General features: G+C 43.3%; 1 protein-coding gene across 1 annotated transcript in view; it reads right to left on the bottom strand.

The window, feature by feature from the left end:
* Camk4 (calcium/calmodulin dependent protein kinase IV) overlaps positions 1-21899 on the bottom strand; it is a 219253-nt gene extending 197354 nt beyond the window's left edge. The window contains exon 1 of the mRNA XM_057788646.1: positions 21473-21899. Within this exon, the coding sequence (XP_057644629.1) occupies positions 21473-21627 (155 nt within the window). The 5' untranslated portion in view covers positions 21628-21899. The remainder of the gene's footprint in view (positions 1-21472) is intronic.
* Between the last annotated feature and the right edge of the window lie 710 nt (positions 21900-22609).

The raw sequence follows: 22609 nt of genomic DNA on the forward strand, positions 1-22609 counted from the left end.
ATATCCCCCAAACCACCTGGGATCAGCGCTCTCAAAGAATCGGAAGCCTTGAAGTGACATAATCAAACCTGACCTCGGTAACATCACCCTCAAGCAGAGTAGGAAGTCTCACAACCTGGGAGAGAGCTTCAAATAACTGTACTAAAGCGTATCAAGAGGCAAGTGGATCAATATGTACTGGAGATGGAAACTGCACATGGCAACATTTATTGCATGTGTGTAACATATTAGAAACTATGCCAAGAACTTTCTGATGCATGAGCTCACTGAGTGGACACAATAACCTCACAATATCATAACTCTGGTGAGGTTCAGAAGAATATGAGGCTTGCCCAGTCTGATACATCTATTAAGTCAGAGGATTTGTGTTATCAGTAGGAACAGAGGAGAAATCCAGAACACTTCTGATGATCCTAGGTGGAAAGCAAAGTAGGTGGCAGCCACTGAGACAGGGCACACAGCGGGAGAGTTGCTGTGGTTGACGCTACTGCTTGGGAACGAGAGAAGATGGCGTTGGTTTTGAACAGCCTGCATCAACATTGCTTTGTCTTCCAACAGACAGTTGCAGCAGACCAACCTGAACAGGCAAAGTTTCTGCTTTAAGTTGTGCAGCTGCATCCCATCAGCAAAGAAGAACTACTGCCAAGCTGATATTCCCCAACCAAGGCAAAACAGACTTTCTGAGTCCATCCCTTCCCTTACAATACCATCAGCACATGTTCTGAGGAGGCAGAAGATTCGAGGGGCAATAGCTTAAGTCTTCTCACTGGTACTGTAGCCATTTCTTTTCTTCTTGTAACAAAATATTCAGTAAAGGAAACTTAAGAATGGCTTACTTCATCTCACAGTTTGAGATGGGGCCCATCAAGGTGGGAAGCATGGCAGCGGGAGCCACTGTTTCATTGCACACCCAGAAAGCAAGGAGAGATTAAGGCGGATGCTCAGCCCTTTTCTTTTTAAGTTGGTCCAGGACCCCAATCTTTGGGATGGTGTGACCCAAAGTGAAGGTGAGTCTCCCATTCTGGGAAAAACTATCATAGACACCTCCTGAGATGTGTTGCCATGGCCATTTTAAATCTAGGTACATTGACAATGAAAATTAACTAAGATAATTCCCAATGGCACGGTTCGTGGGTGATAATACATTTTATAACTTTTAAAAAAATAGCTTAAGGCCGGGCGGTGGTGGCGCACTCCTTTAATCCCAGCACTCGGGAGGCAGAGGCAGGTGGATTTCTGTGAGTTCGAGACCAGCCTGGTCTACAAGAGCTAGTTCCAGGACAGGCTCCAAAACCACAGAGAAACCCTGTCTCGAAAAAAACAAAAACAAACAAAAAAATAGCTTAAGGTATTCAGTTATATATCTATATGTATATACATGAATTATTATTGATAAAATGATACTTCACCATTTCTTACACAGCAAATATGGAAAGATTATGCAGCTATTCCCCTTCCAGGAGGTGGACCCGAACTCCCCCTTCCACTCTAAATGCTACGCTTTGGAGCAACGGTCTGAGCTCTTAAGGTCCAAATGAGGAGCAGAAGGAGGGAGAACATGAGCAAGGAAATCAGGACCACGAGGCGTGCACCCACCCACTGTGACAGTGGAACTGATTTATTGGGAGCCCACCAAGGCCAGCTGGACTGGGACTGAATAAGCATGGGTTGAAACTGGACTCTCTGAACATGGCGGACAATGAAGGCTGATGAGAAGCCAAGGACAATGGCACTAGGTTTCGATCCTAATACATGAACTGGCTTTGTGGGAGCTTAGCCTGTTTGGATGCTCACCTTCCTGGACCTAGATAAAAGTGGGAGGACCTTGGTCTTCCTGTAGGGCAGGGAATTTGGACTGCTCTTCAGTATTGAGAGGGAGGGGGAATGGACTGGGGGGAGGAGAAGAGGAGTGGAGATAGGGGGAGGGGAACGGGGGGAGGGGGCAATATGTGGGAGGAGGGGGAGGGAAATGGGAAACGGGGAGCAGTTGGAAATTTTAATTAAAAAAGAATAAAAAAAATGAGAAAAAAAAAAAAGACGCAGTAAGTAGTGACCACACATTAGGCAAATCCTGCAAGTTATGCGGGCTATTACCCTGACTGGAGATGATACCATGTCCCCTGAGGGGACATCCACAGGAAGGGCACTCACTTTTGTGATACTCTTTTCCAAAGTTCAAGACCGAGTTTATTAAGTCTGAAAAGCAATAGACAAGTCCAAATTTGGAGCTTCTATATAATAGTCTGACCAGCATTGCATGGGACTTACAATTTCATAAGAAAAATAGAACTGCAGAAGACATGACAACAAAATGCAACACAGTTGTCTAGACTGAATTTCTGGCGAAAAGGTGGGTATTAGTGGAAAAAATGGGGGAAATACAAATATCTATAGTTTAGCTATTAGTAAAGAAAAGCATCATTATTCCAATAAAAATAAGTAGGATTCATACAACCTTCTCCTTAGCAAACAGGAGCATGATTTGCAAACAGCCAAAAACTTATCTTTTTTCAAAATTCACAAAAATGCTGTAAAAAGAGCATGAATATTTACCTTTTACAGACTATATATGTGCATATATACTATATATACATATATACAGTATACACATGACCTGTTAGAGTTTGAGATTCACTAACAACAGAAAGTTAATAGGTACTAGAAGTAGATGTATTTTTACATTTTCAAAATTCCCCCAGGAAGTCTGTTAACATCTATTAGAAATCCTGGTTTATTTTGTGTGATCTGAAGCCTCCTTCTTCAGTCTTCCAACTGCATTACAGCCAACACAGCTGGAGATGCACGGGAACAGAAGACAGCTATGGAGCACTGTGGTCCCTCCCCACCCTTTACAGGCGGTGACTTCAGGCAAGACAGCTCCTGCTTGTCTGCTCTCCACACCCCTTTTTCTCCCTGTCAGGGTATCTCATTCACATACTTCTCAAGTTTATTTGTTTCTTTTCTTCCATGGTATGAAGACATCCCTCCACCAGAAAACAAAGACAGGTAAAATGCAGCTTCTAGAGAAACATCTGACGAGACTGGAAATCCAGCTGGAATCCCCATTTGAGTACTCAGAGAAAAACAACTCCTAGGTCTGGCTACTAGTGAATAGGATTCTTTAAGTATAAGAAGTCTCTTTTATGTTACTTATCTTTATTGATGTGCAGAGACCATCAATACTGCTTATTATATATGGAGTTAAAAACAAAGCTCCTTCAGTGCTTGCCAAGGCTCTCATTGTTATTTCAGAATTAAAGGCAAGTTATATCTATGCTAGTTCTACATATTTAACTTGCCAGTGAAAGTTGCATCATTCAAAATAAAAAAAATTAATGAATCTTTAAGTGTTAGTGCGAATAAGATCTCAAAGCAACAAAAAGATTAATATTTTCTAATTTTAACATCGTTCTCAGAAGTAAAGAAAGCTGTAAAACCATATAGAAGGAACCACCTACAACAGTTATTTTAAACCACCCCAACTGTCCTGTGTCTTTTTTCATCTACAGAAGTGGAAAGCCTTAAGGTGATACTGCATATTTTTTTACATATAAGAAATACATAGAACAGTGATCGCCTCTCAGAAATACTGAAAAATGAATGGACTTCCACTGCGATGACAGGAGTTGAGCCCCTCAGAGGGCCTGCACTCCCAGACAGCTCCTTTGGAAGCTGAAGCAGCAGACAATCGCCAACGCCTTCCCGGAGCTTCGGAATTGTAAGATCATGTGACCATCACCAAAAAAATCCCTCAACCTTTACAGAGATGCAGTCCAGAATTAATACCAATAATAGGCAAATACACTGGATGGTGCATAATTAGTGCGCTAACTTCATTTAATTACCATCTCCTGTTAGCAGACTTCATAAAAACTCAAATGACACTCTTCATATGTGGCTGAATTGGAAGCCTGTTGCGGGTCTGCCTAATGCTGAAGACTGTTGTTTTCATTTATTTCAGAATTCCTCCAACCTCACAACTGACATCTGTTTCCTTGACTCATTTCATGCTCTTACAAAGCCATATCAGAAGCAGAAATATCAGCTTCAGTGCTGTGTGTTAGGTATCCATTTACATAAGTATGAATCTTATTCATAGCAATTTACAATATAAGATATAAAACTGGCAGCAACAGTCGGAGAAGGCACGAGAGAGAGAGAGAGAGAGAGAGAGAGAGAGAGAGAAAATCACCAGAATCACCAGGTTACAAAAATTTCCCGAAAACCAAGCAAAACATTGGTAGCTAGCCATCAGTTGACCAAAAGCAACCCAGAGTTTGGATGGTTGGAAACTGCTCGTGGAATAGGTGGGGGAAAATGTGGTCGGGGACCAGAGGAACACTGGGTTCTCAACTCTGAAAGAGGTGCCAAAATGATCATGTGATCTGTGTCAGAATGTTGGATCCAAGTCCCGATGGGAACATATGATACTCAAGATGGGCCAAGTTTTGTTTTTTTCAATAGCTGAGCTTTTAGTTGGCACCAGAAAAATCCCGTGCCAGCTGCTGAGGAAATAATATACCAGGAGCTGGCAGGCAAGAGCACTGGCAAAGCCAACAGGTATGGACGCACAGTGTGATGCATGACAAGAAGCAGAGGGAATGCGACCACAGAAATTGTTCTCATCTACCATCCTCGAAGGGGGCAGACTGCCGGAAAGAGCTTCTTGAAAAAAAAAAAAAAAAAATGAAGATAAATGTGAGGAAGGAATTAACTCAGATCCAGCTTCAGTTTCCCTAGATACCGCATGCTAGGAGACTGTAGTCATGCAGAAGAAGGGTTCCTGCATTCCCTCACAGCAAAGGAAAGGGCAATGATGTGCGTCTGAAAAGAGGAACCCTTTCCTTGGACTCTGAAGTCAGACAGGAGGGATACAGGAGCCTTAGTCTGCCTCAGCTCCCATTACGAATATCACAGATGGGGTATCGTAAACAACAGGCATTTCTTCTGCGGTTCTGGAAAGTAGAGTGTGATACTGAGTGCCATCTTGGCTCTCAGGAGGCTTGGCTTGCAGATGTCTGCCTTGTCACTGTGTCCTCGAATGACAGAGAGAGGAAAGGGCACATGAGTTCTCTTGTTCCCAGCATGTACAACACAATTACCTATCACAGGCTCATGTGCAGGTATACAAACACTGAGGCCTATGGCTTCCACATGTGTGGGAAAATTAAAACATCCATTCTGTAACATCGGGAGGCACATAGATAATGAAAGGGAACTTAGGCTCTGATGGAATGAATAAGATAAAGAGAAATCAGAGGGGCCAGTGAGGTACCTGTGCCATAAAGTCTAACTAGATTGCAAAAAAAAAAAAAAAAAAAAAAATAAACCAAGAAGCTTGCCTAAGCAAGGGTGGCCTCCTTCTGTCCCTTGGGATCCTATTGGTCCCGTGGAAAATTTCCTTCACCAGCTTCTTGTTGTCAAAATAAAAATGGGAAAGCACTCAGGTTTTCAGAACAATTTTAAACTGCATTAAAATCATGAAGATGAAGCTAATGATTGCACTTCAATGTTGAGGACTGACTGATTTAATTCTTTGAATAAAAGAAGCACTGACTCAATGTCTTCAAAATACTCTCTCCAATCTCTACATCATAGAATCGACTATGCTCTTTTCTTCCTCGTGGGCCTCTCTCAGGCTATCTTTCTACCACCATGGCTGGGGGATGTGTCACAAGAACGTGTGTTGTAGGATATAGCCAACCAGTCATAGAGTCACAAACCAGTGTAAGGCAAGCTTTGGTAAGATTTCACTTTAATGGGAAGGGGAAAAAATTCACTTTAAATACAAGCCTGAGAGGGATGGGGAAAGCTAGGAAATGCACCTTCTTGCTAAATTCATCTTAGAAATCCACCATTGTAAGCATTAGTGTATTCCACTAAAAGACACAAAAATTATCTCGTTTAAGTCAAAAAGTACAAACCTGAATAAAACTATTCAAGGGTCCTCCAACATTTTGTGAGACTTCAGAGCTTCCAGACCACTTACTCTGAGAGCTACTCAGTCTCCCAACACAAGAAAACAACCAAGGTTACTATGTAGCGGGCCATAGTTACTCTGACATTACATTCCAAGAAGGTGTCCTGTAGGACACAGGAGGCTGGGAGGCTGAGCTTCTCTGTCTCCCAACACAAGCATACAACAAATGTCAGCCACGGACGGAAGGCCCCCATTACCATCCTGACATTTCTCTTTTTTTATGTTTTATTTATTTACTTTATTTAAATTTTTCTATGTTTTTTGTTGAAAAAATTTCTGCCTCCTCCCTGCCTCCCACTCCTCTCCTCCTCCCTCTTGAGTCTGAAGAGCAGTCCAGATTCCCTGCCCTGTGGGAAGTCCAAGGTCCTCCACCCTCCATCCAGGTCCAAGAAGGTGAGCATCCAAACAGGCTAGGCTCCCACAAAGCCAGTTCATGCAGTAGGATCAAAACCTAGTGCCATTGTCCTTGGCTTCTCATCAGCCTTCACCCCATCAAGGTCCCATAAAAATTCTTCACAGATCTTGAGAGGACAATAATCAACGTTATATGGAAAAACAAAAAACCCAGGATAGCCAAAACAATCTTATACAATAAAGGAACTTCTGGAGGCATTACCATCCCTGATTTAAAACTCTATTACAGAGCTACAGTATTGAAAACAGCTTAGTATTGGCATAAAAACAGAGAAGTCAACCAATGAAATCGAATAGAAGACCCGGATTTTAACCCTCAATCCTATGAACACCTGATTTTCGATAAAGGAGCTAAAAGTTTACGATGGAAGAAAGAAAGCATCCTCAACAAATGGTGCTAGCATAACTGGATGTCATCCTGACATTTCAAAGAGGGATCCTGCCGTGTACAGTAGGCTGATATGGGTCAGAACCCCTTAGGTTTGAGAGAATTGACCTGTGAAAATCCTATTGGTACGGACGGTTCACTACTCTACAAATCTTCAGAAAGTGTTCTCTCTGTGCTGGGTATCGTGCTAGGAGCTGGAGACACAACAATGGGTAAGGAGGTAGACAAGAGGCTAGACCCACAGCAGCCTACATTCGTGGAGTGTCGAAAGGGGAGGTGGGGAGATGTGGGAGAATGGAAATCAGAATCAGAATATATTGCATGAAATATATACATATATCTTATATATGTATATATATATATATAATTTTTAAAAGTAATTTTGCAATGTTCTGAACTAGCAAGGGATTGCCATAAGGAAAATTTCCTAAAAGAAAGGAGAGTCAAATCCTGGTCTTTTCCCTGAGACCCCCCTGCTTCATTCCTGTATAGCGTGGATTTCATACGTTATTCCAGAAACATCTCTTAAGCACATAAACGGAGCAGGAACCAGGCTAAGGATGGACTTGGTAGTGTGAATGAAAGATGTGGAAATGATGGGGTTCTCTGCCCAGTGAACACACACGCTGATAGCAAAAAGCATAAACCATTTACTGTAATTGCACAGACATTATAGGTAAGAACACGGAAAATTGGGTGAGGGCGCAGGCGTGGGAGCAGCTTTCCACCTGGGAGTGCGGCAGCTGGTGTGGAGGGATCATCAAGAGAAGCCTATTTCAGGTCCAACTGTTTCATGCACAGATCACAGAAATGCAAAGCTCATGGCAGATCCATTCTGCCAAGGTTTAATAAACTGCTTCCCAGTTCTGAACTTCAAGTTCCTCATCTGTAAGATGGTGACGGTGGCAAATGTTCTGTAGTGGTATCAGGAGTGTATGAAAGACAGTAGAATCATGTCAAGGTTCTGGTTAACATTTCATGCTGGTAATGATCAAGAGAAGCGGTTGTAGACAAAGCTAGCAGGCAGGCTGAAGCCCCATTGCTGAAAAGGCTCTGGACCCAGTAAGATACAAATTCTGCCCACATTCAATCTGGAATCGTCATCCTCTATTTCCTATCTAGCACCCATCTAGAGAATGATATCTAGTCCACATAGTAGGCATGGAGCTACGTGTTTTACATGTACAAGCTAAGTCAACTGTCATAGCAAGTCTGAATCCCCACCACCCTTCTCTGACATGTAACACTGAGGACCAGTTTTACAGCCAAAGAGGCATACCTGTGAGGTGGCAATTTTACCCTGCTTGTCACTGGCTTGGTCCCCATCAGCAGTCTTTTCCCACGTCATCTACTCAATTGTCCAGAACCGTCTCTTGGAGACACGCCATCGAGCTACCTGTGTAAGCATCCGCTTTGAGGATCTCCACTTCTGCCAGCCTGATCTGGGGACAGCACTCTCAGGCAGGTCGAGCTACCTCTTCACTTCCCCCGCGTCTGAACATTTGATAGAGCAGAGTTGGTTTTCTTGAACGGCCTGGTGATCTCCCCAGATCCCCGCTTCACTAAAAGCATACGCTAGAATGAAAAGCTCTTGTTCACTGTGGTTTTAGCTCACCTCTGGCTACAGGCTGCACGCAGATAAGTCTTATCTCATTGAATATTTTAATTAGCTTGTATGTTCACATTAAAGGATGAACAGGAGGGGTCCAGAACCCCCAAGGAGCCACTTAAACTGCTTCCTCTACAAAAGAAATCTCTAGAGGTGTGTTATGACTGAACACTCCAGACCAGACTAGTTTACTGGATTGTGTATTCTGAATTTGGTAACAGTCTATTTTCTCAGTGATTGTCCTGACAAGGGAGCTTTAGAAAGAATGCATGAATCACTAGAATAAGTAAGTACAAATACACTCACATCCTGATCAAGAATAAACTTGAGGTAGGAGAGCAGGGAATGGGTCTGGGAGGAGTTACAGAGAAGTATGGTGAATATAATCAAAATCCATTGTATGCATGTATGAAATTATGCAGGAATAAAAATGTTATCTTAATAAAGAATTAACTTGACCCAATGCCATAGTTTAAGGATGGCTTTAGTCTACAAGAGCTAGTTCCAGGACAGGCTCCAAAGCCACAGAGAAACCCTGTCTCAAAAAACCAAAAAAAGAAAAAGGCTTTGTAGAGCTGTTAATGCCCCCAAATCCCACAGACTCACTAAACAACGACGTATCCCTTTAAGACCATACAACAAGTAAGGTAGACTGAGCTAACATCCACCAGATTCTGATCAAATGTCTCCTTTGAACAATACACGGGCTTAAAGTAGGGAGATATCGTTCAAATGCTGTCTGCCATGTAGGTAACAACAAACATGTGACCATGATTACAGGTTTGCTGTCTCCTTCCCTCTGCGTCCTGGGCTCTAACAGTCAGTTCTGTCTATGGTCATGACATGTTAGTCACTCTAATCGCCTTTTATCTTTCAGGAGAAAAACGTTCATACCTGCCGAATTTCTCAACCATAAAGCCTTTGAAGCGACTTCTTGCACAGGTGATGACTGTGTACTTATTAACAGCGTGAAGCTTAATATCCTGGTACTAATGTGATTCTCTAAGCGCTGCTCAGGAACACGTCTGGGGAACATTCGGGCCAATATCCCTTGAGCTGCCTAAGCCAGGCAAGAGCAAAAGTTTTCATGAATCAAGTCACTTCATCAACGCCTAGGTTCCTGCAAACAAACAAAAGAACCTCTTTCTCTCTTCACTTCCTCATCCAAACTCGACCATGGTCATCGTCATGGAATTAATTGTAGCCTCCACCTGATGTGCAAGCTGCGTTCCTTCACTCCTTTTTTTTGTTTTCTTCTCTGGGTCTTTCATTACAATGGCAGAAAGTTCTTATCAAAACCCTTCATCAGGTTAAAAACTGCAGAAGAAGCTGACATAGGTACCCACTTCCTCTTTCTGTACAAAAACACACCTCACAAAATATCATTTCTCCTTGTTTACATTTTGGTCTGTTGATGCACTTCAAACCCACTCTCCTAAAGTGGAGCACTCTTTAAATGCAAATAAAAAGTGTTTTCTTACAATTCTAATCCAGCTCTTAATCATCCAATAAAGTGTTCTGGGGCATAGATTCCCAAATTATATATACTATCTACCTAAGATTGCCATGTGTATGCAACTGAAATTTAATTTGCTTTCCAAAATATCTCTGTTTAAAAGAAAAGTGAAACGTAGAAAAAGAAGCAGAAACATCCACTAATACTTCAATATAATAGTCTGTTTCATCACACATTCCAAGACATGGATATCCCAACTTAGAGACCACTGCTTTACTTAACGATGCCTTACTTAGTCCAACTGCAAAGCCTATTCAAAAGAAGGAGTATGCAACTCTATTTTACAAAAGATTGATAATTTAGCAGCTGTGGAGACACCTCAGTAGGTGAAGTATCCATCAGACAAGCATGAGAACCTGAGTTTGGATCCATCCCTGGCATCTACGTGGGAAAGCCAGGTGTGGCCACCGACATTTGTAGCCACGCAGCTGGAGAAGTAGAGAAACACTGATTCCAGGAGTTTGCTGTCCACCCACTCTAGCTGCTGGGTGAGTGCCAGTTCAGTGATAGACTCTCCTAAAAGATAGGGCGGAGAGTAATCAAGGAGGATACCTGACATGCACACATGCACAAGCACACACACACACACACACTTTAAAAAACAAAAGAGACTAGTTATTTGAATAGTTTCAATATAAAGGACCCTAACTAGGCCATCCTGAATTGTACATAGAACATATGGGAGATTTATTTAATATATAATTGGTTTGTGTTAGTAAGTAGGAACAATTAAAACGTATTAGAAGTGACGGTAGGGTGGTGGCTTAGCAGTTAAGAGCACAGACTGCTCTTCCAGAGGACCTGTATTCAATTCTCAGCACCCACGTAGTGGCTCACACCCATCTGGAACTCCAGTTCCATGCGATCTGACACTCTCTTCTGACCTCCACCAACATCAGATACAAAGATGGTACACAGATATATATGTTGCAAAACACTTGTATGCATAAAATAATTTTTAAAATTAAAAACAAAAAATAGAGGTATTTTATCAGTGGTTTACTTAGCATTTTATTATTTACCACATCAAATATAAGAGTGACCAGTTTGAGTCCTATTTGATTATTATCTACAATTTTTTTGTTGTTTTGGTTTTTCAGGATAGGGTTTCTCTGGGTAGCTCTGGCTGTCCTGGAACTCACTCTGTAGACCAGGCTGGCCTTGAATGCACAGAAATCTGCCGCCTCTGCCTCCCAAGTGCTGGGATTAAAGGTGTGCACCACCACCTGACCCAAACAAACTCTTAACAATAGTCCTTGGATGTGAACAGAAGGCTGTTTTTACTCACTAATAGATATCAACTATGTATTAAATAATTCTTCTATAAAACTTTAAGTTAAACACGTGTTAAGTAAGGCTTTGCAGTTTCAAAAACTTTAGGTACAGTAGCTTTGGTTGTCAAATTCAAATAGAAAAAGTGGGAATGACAAAAAAAACGGATGGATGGAACTAGCTGACAGGCGAAGCAGGTAAGAACGATCACTACAGACACATCAGCAAGACTAGAGATAGAACACGTGTGCCCTCAAAAGTAGGTTTACACACTGAAAACCCATATTATTTCACTGGTGCTTTCAAAGTGAACAGGAGATTCAACAAGGATTCCGTAAACAGATGAGAGACTGGAGCCATTTTAACACCAAGTCCTCACGTAACTGAAATGTTGAAACTCGGCTCGTGCAGGTCAGAAAACTACAAATGAAGTCTAGCAACTTTTTGATTTTTTTCAGAACAAAACTTTTACACTTCAAAATAGTTTTTCATAACAAAGACTAGTTTGTGTGGCCAGGCGTGGTGGCGCACACATTTACTCCCAGCCCTCGGGAGGCAGAGGCAGGTAGATCTCTGTGAGTTCACGGCCAGCCTGGTCTACAGAGTGAGTTCCAGGACAGTCAAGAGCTGTACAGAGAGATCCTATCTTGAAAAACAAAAACAAATAAACAAACAAAAGACTTATTCGTGTTGTGGACATTGCAGGTGACTCAACGCAGTGTAAAGTTTCCTGGAACCAGAAACACGCACGCTCCTGTTACGCGCACTTCACTCTGCAGTGACTTCTGACACCTAACCCACATGCTATGCTTCCCTCTCCTGGCTCCTTACAAGGTTGAGGAACAGATGTCAATCCAACACTCACCCCTTTCTTACCTAGTCACAGGTTATGGGGGACGTTTGGTCGGGTCTCTTTCTTTCTTTGCTTTTATTGTAGCCTGTCTTGGTGAGATCTAACCCTCATGTTTTATCCTTATAGGTTAGTGGCAAGTTCTGAGACCCATAAACTTTGCCAAGACCCAACCATTCTATAGTCACCTTTTTCCTCTTTCTCTACATTTTTTTTTCAATTGCTAAATACTAACTCTGTTTGGTTTAAATCAATTTTCCCTCTCCCGTCCCCCAACTTTATCTGGCATTGTGATGTCCATGCTTGGTGAATTTTGTAAAATCATATGTGCATTGCTTTAGTTATTGCTGTGATAATGACCATGACCAAAAGCAGGCTGGGAAGGAAAGGGTGACTTCATCTTACAGATCTCAGGTCACACGCCATCACTGAGGGAAATCAGGGCAAGAACTCAAGGCAGAAACCTAGAACTAGGAACTGATGCAGAGGCCATGGAAAGCTGCTACTTACTGGCTTGATCCTCATGGCTCGCTCAACCTTCTTTCTTACAGCATTCAAGACCACTTATTCAGGGATGGTACCATCACCTCACGGGATGGGCCCAGGCCCACCCACATCAATTGCTTATAGGTCAATCTTATAGAGGAATTTTCTCGATTAAGATTTCTTCTCAAATGACTCTAGCTTGTGTCGAGTTGGAGGAAGAAAAAAATCAGAGCATACATCTTGAGATTTTTCTGCCCTTCTGGGGTGTGTGTCAATGGTCTGTACCTGGGGTGCTCTTTGCCAAGGGTATACATGTCAAATTCCTAGAGAAATTCAAAGTCCACCACATCCTCATGAAGACAACGCAAGCCACTCTGTAAGACAGATCACTGTTCAAAAGATTGCTATGGTTCTGCAGCTGGGCATGGTGGCGCATACCTTTAATCCCAGCACTCAGGAGGCAGAGGCAGGCAGATCTCTATGAGTTCGAGGCCAGCCTGGTCTACAGAGTGAGTTCCAGGACATATGGTTCTTTTTCTTTCAACTGCTTCCTTATGTTGGTTACATAAAAGGTTATATTCTCATATTGGTAATTCTTATCATGAATAAGAGTAGTCAAAAGCAAAAGGCAAGAAGTGCTTCACATATAAGAATCCTTTTATAAAGACAGGAAGCCTGCATTGTGGTACCACCAAAAGATTTGTAAGCAAAATACAAATAAGCTCTGTAGTCACAATACATCAAAATGAACACAGAGAAACAGTCCGCCTGCGGTAGTATTTCATTAGGTGTCTTTGCATGGTGCATGATTTTCCTTAACTATCCATTTGTTAAATAAGAACATTAGGAAATCTGAAATCAAAACTGGGTTCATTTTCATAAAATCAATACTAAGCTCAAAGTTGTAACCTCATTGACTCTGAATATTGATTATTTCCAAAGTAGAAGCCAATTTTACCTTAGGAATGGAGTATATGAAATAAAGATGAATTGTTTCATTCTATTTGCAAGGAAACCAGGCCTCAACCTAAAATTACATAGCAGGAGCAGCAAAGGCCAACATACTAATATCATATGTCAATACATAGGAAAAGAATTAGTTGGACCACGTTCCTTCTTCTTATATAGTGAGCCTTGCAAGCCTACAAAACCAGTATCAGAAAGAAAGTTTAAAACTTATCCAACCTAAGAACCAAATTACTGATGCATCCATTAGAAATCTTGACAGCCCTCTCCAGCACTATTCTAATATACTTATAAAACGTAACATGTTATATAAAAATAACTTTATTTATTCACTTATTTAATTTATGTCTATCATGAATTAGATTGATCGCTGCTGTCTTATTACCAGAAAAGCATATACTTGAGAGCCTTTCACTATGACAACACACCTGGCCAGAAAACATTACCTAGGACCTCATTATTCTAACAGAAATAACTTTAGGAGGTATAAAGGCATGGGATTAAACAGTAAGCACTCAAAACACATGATCACCCATCTCCTTTCAGCTGTCAACCATTCTGATTGCTTTGGGAAGAAAACCTCTATCTGTGTACTATGGCTTTACCCCTACTAATCTCCGATAATCTCTCTTCTAATGAAGAAAACCATCTTGAGCTTGTGGCCTTCAGCACACAAACACTGCTAGCTACAGTTTAATATTAACACTCTGTTTTTGTTTCAATTTGTTTTTATAATTGCTTCTCATATGTGATTTGATTTGTCATTTCAATGTGGTAACAATAAGCATTCTTGAAAACAAATTTTGCAGGCAAAAAAAAAAGTCATTTCAACAAAAACATTCAGTAGGGTACAGACAGTGTGCACTGGCAACAGGAGCCTTAGCGGTATCACACAGAAAAAGGAGAAACTGTTGGTTTCTGGTTGCAACTGATACTCCTTATTGCTTCTAAATGTCTATAAAACTCAATAAAAGTTGTGCAAAAGACTAGCTTCAAGCTTCTAAGACAGTATTGTAGGAAGGAGGCCACATTTGACAATAAAGAGATACATTTTTGGTTATCACAACATGGGAGGAAGGTTTCGGCCAGTAGGTAGAGGCAAGAGACGTTGCTAAACACTTTACGATGCACCGGATGGCCTTACACCAAAGAATGATCTATCTGGCCCAGAATTAGAACGGAGCCCACACTGAGAGCCGCTTTATGCATTCTTCCTTACCCATCATTACAAATCACCTTCCGCCAAGAGACTATCCCTCTTCTCATTTGATCTCTGCCACCGCTGACAAAGAGAAATGCTGATCTGAGTGAGTCTTTCTCTGTTTGATGCCAGCCACAGCTATGGCTGTCCATTCGCAGCCAGAATAAAGACAATGGGCCGTATCGAAGGGTCAGTGTGTTCACTGTGTGTTAATTCTATGCCATTAACACTTTGACTTCACTTCCTAATTGAGCCACTGGAGCCACCAATCTGCAGAAGCCCCAGTAATATAAGAAAAGACAGCAAAGGGAAAGAACAATAGAAAATTTACCCTTTAGATTTCAAGAAAAGTCGATCTTCGTCCTGGATGAAATGGTTCCTTCACTGAGCTAAACAACAATATTTCTCATGCTAAATCTAACCTTGAGATTTTAAAAAGTCAACACTATCTTTAATTTGTTTTCAATCAAAAACTACTTCTCAGTCAGTGAAAATAAAATGAACAAATGGCAAAGAAAGAGAAAAAAACATAAACAAAGAACTAAGAAGCGGTGGTTGCAACAATTTACTTTATGCAATACTTTGTTTTCAAATGCATTTCTGCAAACACTAAGCCCACATGCACATCTGAGGGTTAACTGTTCACAAGAAACTTCTTTGAAGCTGCTCTGTGGTTCCCTCCTCTCTCCCTTCAGCTCATCTCCAGAAAGGGTTAAAGGCAGACAACACCTGTGTCTGCGGTTTAGCCTCACACAGCGACAGTTTTCAAAGCGGGGTCTTAAAAGCAGAGATCCTATCACAGTCTTCAACTGACTGAACTCTGTACAAGGGGTTTATGGCCAAATACCCCAGAGGCTGAACTAGCCCAGAAGGCAGCTCATGCCCTGAAAGTCATCTTGAATTAACCCCTAAATCCTGTCTTCCTATGGTGAGAGACAGTGAAGGTGAAACAGGGGCCTCTTTGTTTCAGAACCACAGAAGACAGACAGCCAACGGAAATGTGGCATTGCTGTCAGCTGCCACTGTAGAGAATGGACGTCAGAGATGGGTGGGACTGGGGTCTTGGTTAGATACATTTTAAGGGAAAGATAACTTACAATATTTCCCTTTTTTCTAAAAGCACTAGAATGAAGCCCCATCACCACCAAAAGGGTTGTGGCACAGGCCTGTAGTTCCTGCTCTCAAGGGGCAGAGGCAGGAGGATCTTGAACTGAATACCAGTTCATCGACTTCTGCAAACAAACACCAAGAATAACCAAGACTGAAAAGGTGTATGTGTGTGTGTGTGTGTGTGTGTGTGTGTGTGTGTGAGAGAGAGAGAGAGAGAGAGAGAGAGAGAGAGAGAGAGAGAGAGAATAAAAGAAGATCCATGTCTGAGCTGCTTCATACACTGAGTCAGTCTCTTCAAAATTCTTTAAATACACTTGTTCATTTAATGGAGGTGGGGCATTCAGGCCATGGCAAGCTCATGGAGGCCAGAAAGCCACTTCTGGGAGTCTATTCTGTCCCTCCACTGTGTACACCCCAGGTAGAAGACTCGGACATCAGGCTTTGCAGCAAGGACCTGTACCCACTGAGCACCTCCTCAGTCCCCTGAGTCACTCTCTTTAAAATCACCTGCTGAGCACCCGGGGAAGTGCTGTGCGCTGTGCTCCAATGACTATGTAATAGTCCAAAGGGCTAACCCATGGACCCTGCCTTCTGGAAGCCACGTCAGGATTACTGCAAAGAACCTCTACATGAGCTTCTACGCTCGCATTTGGTGTCACACCTTGCTCCCGAGTTGACTAAGAATCAACTTCATGGAAAAATTCATCATCACACTAAACACCCAATTTTAAAGGAACATGTAATCACCAAAGAGGCTAAACCATCAGAATAGAGTACAGAACAGATCAGTGGCCAGCGGGGTGCAGCAAATAGGCTGTGGAGCCCTAAAAGATGGTGCAAGGAAAAGGCTTGGAACCTGGGAAGTATTAGCCAACAGAATATTCAGGGAGGTGCTTGGCAAAAGAAAAAGAAGGGGGAAGGAAAAAAAAGACAGGTTTTGATTCCTCACCAACCACAGCGTAGACGGAATTGTACCCTTCAAATGGATATGCTGATAAAACAAGAATACAATATGGCATGAAAGGAAAAGGAAAACTTCCAGGGCACAAAGGAAACTAATGGTGTGGATTGAGAAAGGGGAGACAGAAGAATATGGGGGAGATGCTCAAAGTACCATATTTATGAAAATATTCTTAGTAACACAGTACAAGGTAGAAGTTCGTGTGTTGAAACCTATTCCCTTAGTGTGGCAACTGGAATACAGTGTTCAGGATCAACTCCTGAACATGAAGCTCTCAAGACAGGATAGATGATCTTATGAGACACCAAAGAGCTTAGAGAAATTGTTCTAATATACACAATATACATAGATATGGATATACATGTATGTATATGTGCGTATATTCCTCTTGCCTTCTATCTTCTGAGAACACAGCAGAAGATAACCACCACTCAAAACAGGAAGAAAGTTCTCCGTGGGATAAATGGATTGGCCAGCATCTTGGTTTCGAACCCCTCTCCTCCAGATCTGTGCAAAACAAACGTTTGTGGTTTAAGCCACCCAGGGATTTGTTGTTGTGGTCCAAGCAAACAGAGCTAAGACAAGCCAAGAGCACTAGCTGCAGACCTTCTAGAAAAGACACATTTGTGGTTCCTTGCAAGCGGCATTTGCTGGGCCAGAGTTAACAGACCCTGCTAAAACACAGCTCCTTCACTCTCCAGGTTTCTTCCCTCCACACCTAAGCATCCCCTGGCACCAGCCCCCTTTGGAGACTAGCTGAGGCTAGTTCAGATTCCTGGGTGCCCAGTGAATCTTTTGGAGACACCAGTGTTTTCTTAAAATTTTGGAAGGAAAAAATACAATAAGGACTTGGAGGCGAAGAAAGAAGAATTTCTCTCTACAGAGCTGTGCCAAGTGGACACTGCTCAGGGCAACTCTGCCAAATGGTCTGCAAGACACGGCGTTAAATGACTCTGCCTCGTAGTGGAGTCTGGCATGCTCAGATTTATGTCCAAAAATAACACTTTCTAACTGAGCCACAACTTGTTAGTAGAATGGTAGACCACATGAGTTCAGCAAATATTTTGAATAAAAAAGAATATAATGAAACAGAATAAAACATAAAATACTACACTATAGTGCTGACAGTAAGATTAGGCATCAGCTGGTGAAACTGTTTCTGTTCTATACAAATGACCACATAGGGGCTGGAGAGGTGGCTCAGCGGTTAAGAGAACTGACTGTTCTTCCCGAGGACCCGAGTTCAATTCCCAGCACCCACATGGCAGCTCACAACTGTCTGAAGATCCAGTTCCAGGGGATCTGACACCTTCACACCAATGCACATAAAATAAAGTTAAAAAGAAAAGATTTTAAAATTTAAAAAAAAAAAAAAACAAATGACCACATAGTTCACTATTTAAAATAGAGCTGGAGCCTAAACAACAACAGATACAAATAGATAAGACAGGCAGACAGACAAGATAACTGAGCTGTCACATAAACACATAAATAATGACTTTAGATGGTGGGAGCTAAAGGTCACAAACCTAAGGCAACTATAGTAAAAACTCAGAATAATCAAATGTATTTTCTTTTAGCCAAGTGGGCTAACATTTGGTTTTTTGCATTTGGATGTTGGGAAACAGAGCTGAGTTCATTAGAAACATACTTTCAAAATGGTGCAACAAGTCTAAACAAAAGATAATGGCCAATGGACATCAGGATGTGGGTTTGGATGCACAGGGCCAAACCCTCACCACAGAGCACAGCAAGCCAAGTCTTGTCTTCCCATTCACCAAACCACCAGGAGGAATGGAAGTCAGAGGTAAGCTCCCTGCTCCATTAGAAAAGCCTTCGAACACGGGTCTCTCAAATCATGGGGGGACTGGCTGCTCTCTAGGTATGGATTCCTGCATAGGATCATGGCCAGCTCATATCTTTAAGTAGGTTGGTTGGCATAATGTCACTTTTGTAAACTTAACAAGCTCTAGAAATACCAAAACATTTTCAGTTTTGATTTTTTTAAAAAAAAAATATGGTTTGCCTGACACTTTAAAATAATTCATTCATTATGACTACACATACTGCCAAAAAAAAGTTACCCCTGCCTTGCTGAATGACTACAAAAGGATCATTCGCCAATGCCTGCTTTCTCTAAGTACAGTCCAGGGTAGTGGTTCTCAACCTGGGGGCTGTGACCCCTTTGGGGGTCACATATCAGATATTACATTATGATTCATAGCTAGCAAAACTGCAGTCATGAAGCAGCAGTGAAAATAATTTTATGGTTGGGGGTCACCACAACATAACGAACTGTATTAAAGGGTTCTCACCTTCGGAAGGGTGAGAACCACTGGCTCAGGGGCTTCAGAAATTTAGCTCCACTTGACCCTCCAGGCACACGCTCAGGGTACATTGTCCATATGGCCTTGAATCTAACTTTCCTAGAATCGGGAGTCACCACTTTATAACAGATCACTTTAGGAGATGAAACAAAAAAATTTCCAATTTACCTGCAAGGGTGTGTGTATACTGAAGCCATTCACCTACAGGAGACTGTCTACGCTGTGACACTGGCCACAGTGGCCCACCCAGCACCAGAATGCTGAGTGTCACAGTAACAACTGGGAATGAAAGAATCAAGCTGACTGTAGGGTCACCACTGGCCCCCAGATTTGACCCAAAACAGAACGAACAATCTTGAGATCAATTCAAGTGAGCTCAAATGGATCACTAGTGCAAAGACCAAACACCTTTGTGGTTCCATCAGTGAGTACAAAAGTTCCGTTTTTTAGCTCCATAGATTTTTAACAATTATAGCTGGCATGCCAGTTGGTCCATGTGTTAGGTTTATCTCATTGAGAAAAAATAACAGATTATGAAGTAAAAAAGTATCTATCCATCTTAATGAAATGGTGAGAGCTCACTGCTCATCAACACTGCCACCTACAGAGAAGGTGTTCAGCAATGGGCACTGCCACTGGAGAAGGGTTGTGTTTTTCTTCTTAGAATATTTTAATTTGGTGATTGTAGGGTAACAAAAAGACTACATAGCAGGGCAAGTCTTCACAATTTATAGTAGATTTATAAGTATAACCCCAAGTGAACGCAGACTATAGGGCCAAATTAAAACCAAGCCAACTTCAAAAACAGCTTTCCTGTGAATCCACCATCCTATGGACACGTACACTCGGAATTCTCCCACTTCTCAAATCAAAGTGTTTGAAGTGATGGCAAAGCTTATTTATAGTGCAATTAGTACGTCGGAATTCATTAGGGGCTTCTGGGGTGTTGCTCGGGGCGCTGTGGGGCCATCCCTCAGCTGCAGCAGGCACTTCCTCCCTACCTGGCAACTTCTAAAGCACTGAGGAACCAATTTTAAGTAGATTATCTCTTTAATCAATTCTAGACCACAACGCTCAGCACGTCACCCAAGTATGATTTCCTGAACCTTACAAAAGTATCCATTGTTACCTCACTTCAGTCTACAACAGCCTTGAGATGAACCCCCCCAGAAACATGTCTGAAAAACAGACGTGGACGTACACATTACTCAGTGCTCAAATAGCTTGAGGATTTTAAACAGCAAGAATAACAAATTCCCTTTCAAAAGTTTTACCTTTTTACACACCACTTGTATTCAGGAAAGGGAAATCAGAGCGAGCAAATCCTTCCCACTAAGTACGAACACCCAAAATCCACTGACATCGTCTCTTAACAGCATCAAAAAATTAAAATTAAAAAGCTGTTAGATAAGCCACTACCAGCAAAAGAGGAATGATTAAATTGCACGGGGGGGGGGGGGAGTTACAACTTGGCAACAGTTTTAAATCGTGTTCAGATTCCCTCCGATGGACGCTTTGCATTTGAACAGTACTGAAAACAAGTCTCCTTCCGTGCTTGTGGACAGCAGAAAAGGGGGGGGGGGATACAAAAATAATTATCAGTGGGTAAAGATCTGAGAACATACGGAACCAATCTCAAGGTAAAACCTGTTCAGATCTTCAGAGAGGGGATGAGGGGGCGCGTCTGCTTTCCCAACGGGATGACTTTTTGCATACACGATTTAAATAAACCACTCGAGCACATAAAAGAGGAGCCTCAAACCTCTTCTCACTAATTACCCTTGCCTGGCCCCCATGAGTTGCTTTCTCTTTAAAGCCTCACTACTTCATTACTCTGCCTTTAACTCTTCTAAATGATTCATTCTCGCCTTCTCCTGAACACACGCTGCGGGGAAGCTAGTATTTAGGTTAAATTTCTAGTGCCACTTGCTTTGGAGAGCGTGATGAGGGGAAGCAGGAAGAATCTAATTTAATAATTCCATCACGGTGGAGAGGGGCACAATTGCAGTCCCCAACCCAAAACTAACTAGACACACAATCCCTCTGACAAACTATAATCTGTGCAAAGACACTAATTAGGAAAGCAGAGTCCACGTGCGGTAGGAAAGATCACCCAAGTGGCAGCCAGTTCCACACTGGGAGGGCGGGAGAGTCTGGCAGAGGCTCGCAGTTGCACCGGCCTAGGCGCTCAGGGGAGAGCCTGGTTGCCTCGGACTAGAGTTTAGCTCTTGCCCAGACACTGTCTAGGCAGGGGAGAGATCAAAGGTAGAGGAGGCTAGTCCGGCACCCTCAGGTGTCGCAGCGAGAGGGACCACTAGCGTGCACGCTGCAGGCAATCCCAACCCCAGCCCGCGCCTCCACGCTCCGCCTGGTCCAGCGCCCCTCGTCTTACCGTCCCAGCTCTGACTCCACCTCGAAGAAATTGCTCAGAGCATCCCGGTTGGAGCCGTCGATCCAGTAATCCGGGACGAGGTTCCCAGACCCTGGGGCATTGGCGGTGACCGAGGAGCAGGACGAGGAACAGGAGGGCACCGTGACTTTCAGCATCTTCGCCGCGGGACTCCGGAAGCCGCCGCCGCTGCCCGAGCCGGAGCCACCAGCCGCCGCCTGCAACACGGGAGCGAGAGGAGGCGTCCTTCAGCGCGCACACGCCCACCGCCGCGCCGGGCTGCGGCTCGCCTCCGCGCTCGGGAGCGGGAGCGAGGGCGGGCGGAGAGCCTGAGACGGTGAGCACCAGCGCCGGGGAACCCGGAGCCACCGCCAGCCGGCAGAGACCAAGCAGGACGCCGCAGAGCTCTGGCGCCCTCCCCCTCGCTCCCGCCGCCCCACCTCCGCGCCTCCCTCCCGCCTGTCCTGCCAGCCCCCTCCCTGTGCTGCTCTCTCAGGCTGTGGCAGCCGCCGGCCACCTATCGCGTTTGCCAAAACAGGAGCTTGGGGGAAGACACTAGGACCCCGGGCGAGCGTTTTCCTTTACGCCCTCCGGCAGGAGCCGGCAGCCAAGAAAGAGACCGCTCTGTCGGAGGCGAGCACTCGGAGTGGAGGCCACCAAGTGCATGGTGAGAAAGGAACCTGGTCATTGTTGGAGAAACTCATGTTTCCTGGAGCGTGGCTCGAAGCGGGCGAGTCCCTTCCACCTTGCACCAGCTAACCAGCCACCCCTTGCTGGTCACTATGTCAGAGCTTATGTGGATGATAGAGGAGGGTGTCCTGTGGTTGCCAGCTCCTGGCAGGCCTTCTCTGCTGGAACTCGGTGCACACTGGAGAGGGATGGGCCTAGGTCCATGCTGACCTGATTCACCTTTGAGTGAAGTCTTCAATTTGTCATCGCTGCTAGTGGCGTTGTCGCCTCTAGCTGTGCTGGAGCTTCTAAAAGAGCACACACTTGGCTGTGTCTAGTTCAATTTCAGCATCTGAAGGCCAGCAGCTGAAACGGCTCAAAGAAAGGCTCCCAAGAAGTCAAGCAGGCGAACCTGCCTTAAGGCAGGAACTGTCACCATTCTTGACAGAGAAGGTTGCTACAGTTAAGAGT

The sequence above is a fragment of the Chionomys nivalis genome, chromosome 14 (genome assembly GCF_950005125.1).
Source record: "Chionomys nivalis chromosome 14, mChiNiv1.1, whole genome shotgun sequence".
Lineage (NCBI taxonomy): Eukaryota > Metazoa > Chordata > Mammalia > Rodentia > Cricetidae > Chionomys > Chionomys nivalis.